The following is a 2,019-nucleotide window of genomic DNA, read 5'->3' as shown; positions in this document are numbered from 1 at the left end:
GGGGTCAAAAATCGCCCCAAAAAGCGTGACGTAATTTGTGAACGGCCCCTTACGAGGACTTCTCAATCCTCGGCGCTATATGTTTTATGACAACTACGCCGTTCTGAGCATACATTAAATTATTAAAAGTACAGTTTGCAGTAATGGAAAAAGCTGTGACACTAATATTGCAAAAATATGACAGCCATTTTTTTTTTTCGGATGGGCCTGCGCTGCGCGCTGGTCCTGTCCGAGGCCCTTCCCCGCGGCCCTTGCCCGAGTGCCCGAGACCCTGCCCACCAGGCCCGCCCGGCATCCTTGCCCGACAGGCCGGTAGGCCGGTGTATGACGGATGGGTCGCAGGGAGGGTGTCCCCTGCGTGAGGGGTGTCGTGTCCCCGACCCGAGCCTGACGACGATGGCGTTCGGTTGCAGAGCCATGAGGGACAAGGCAGACGACAGCCTGGCGCCGCCGACGGCCCTCACCATCCCCGTCCCGGCGGCCCCGGGCCCCGACACCTCCAAGTTCATCATGAGGAAGAAGCCGCACACACTGCCTCCGCTAGAGAAGTTCCGGAGCCTGGTGAGTAGTCATAGCGCAGCAGCGGGTGTTTAGTGGGGCTGGGCCGGTGCCAGTGAGGAGGAGGGCTGACGGGGCTGACGGGAGCATAGCGAGGCGTGGTGGAGGGTCGGCCGTGCGCTTGACCTTGTGTCCAACAGCCGTCAATCGATATTATCGATACGACCGTCTGGCCGCGTTGTCATATGGAACGCCGTGAGAATCTAATCTTAATCTAATGCGGAGGGTGGCCCGGTGTCCCTCGCGGTGTCCCGGCCCCGCCCCATGACTCTCCGGGTGTCGTGCTCACCCCGCTGGCCTTGTTGCAGGAGGGCCGAGGCTCGCCCGTCCCCCAGGCGCGGCGGCGGTCGAGCATCGAGGAGCAGCTGCTGCAGGACGACGGGCAGGTGGGTCGCGAGGCTTGCCTTCGGGGTGGAAGGAGAGAACGGACAGAGCTTAACCGCGTGAACGTTGTTGCCCCTCAGGTGGTGTCCGCTGACGGGAGACCTCTCATCCGCCTCACCAAGTGCACCGACGACTCCGGGGGCGGCAGCGGCGGCGGGCTGCGTCTTCCGCTCCCGAAGCAGGGTGCCGCCTCCCCAGGCCCCGGCGCGCCACCTCAGCTGTCCCCGATCACCAACCGCTACACGCCGCTGCAGCCCATCCGGAGGGGCGGCGAGGGCGCCGGCGGCAACATCAACAACAATACTCCCTAGGAATAGAAGCAGACCCCATTGATTTCGCTTTATATGTTAAGCAGATACGCTGGTCGATGTAAAAAAAATCATATTGTCTATTTTATTCTTTTTATTGGATGCCCTTCGAGGATGAGTGTAAAATATATTTAGCTCAGCGATACTCTGTGCTCCTGGTGTTACTACCTCTGGAGCGTGGGGTATACGCGTACCCTGAAAGGATGGCGAGTGGGTGAGGCGCGCTTGTATTTTATAACCATGAAAATAATTTTTAATACATTTATCTTCCTCTTTCGTAACCGTAAGGCTTTGCTTGCGCCTGCGAACTAAGTAGAATTTGGTACCTCATTCCATTTCTAAAAATAATATATAAGCAGCCAAGAGTAATTCAAAAAGATTTTGAACGTTTGGTTAGTGCAAGACGGATAGTTATCTTAAAAGCACACATTTTTTTCAAACTTCCAAAGTTCTTTAAATGTAGCATTGTGTTCTCCTGAAAACCATTGAAAGTAGAGGGAATGGCTTCACCTTTATAGGAAATATTTCCATATTTCCCTTTCTTCTGACCCTGCCAATTTTCTTCTTGCACTTTTGTCTCATCTCATTATCAAAATGTAGCCAACAAATCATGTCGTGGAATAGTGTGTTTAAACAAAGAAACAATTTTTTCTTCCTACTCCTACTTTAATTGTTATTTAAAACCGTAATCCAGACACCACCCCTCAGGAAAACATTAATTTTGAAAATATAAGAAAGACCATGTAATAATATAAAGAATTGGTCATGA

The 2,019-nt window shown here is 52.8% G+C and overlaps 1 protein-coding gene across 1 annotated transcript in view; it reads left to right on the top strand.

Annotated features, from left to right (window-relative positions):
* Window positions 1-2,019, top strand: part of LOC113208414 (uncharacterized) — a 10,055-nt gene extending 8,036 nt beyond the window's left edge. The window contains exons 2-4 of the mRNA XM_026425377.2: window positions 414-561; window positions 867-944; window positions 1,023-2,019. Of these exons, the coding sequence (XP_026281162.1) occupies window positions 418-561; window positions 867-944; window positions 1,023-1,253 (453 nt within the window). The 5' untranslated portion in view covers window positions 414-417 and the 3' untranslated portion in view covers window positions 1,254-2,019. The remainder of the gene's footprint in view (window positions 1-413; window positions 562-866; window positions 945-1,022) is intronic.

Source organism: Frankliniella occidentalis, unplaced genomic scaffold (assembly GCF_000697945.3).
Source record: "Frankliniella occidentalis isolate FOCC.00 unplaced genomic scaffold, Focc_3.1 Scaffold33, whole genome shotgun sequence".
In the NCBI taxonomy this organism is placed as follows: domain Eukaryota; kingdom Metazoa; phylum Arthropoda; class Insecta; order Thysanoptera; family Thripidae; genus Frankliniella; species Frankliniella occidentalis.
Note: the sequence above shows the minus strand (reverse complement) of the source record. Positions and strands in the feature narration are given on the sequence as shown.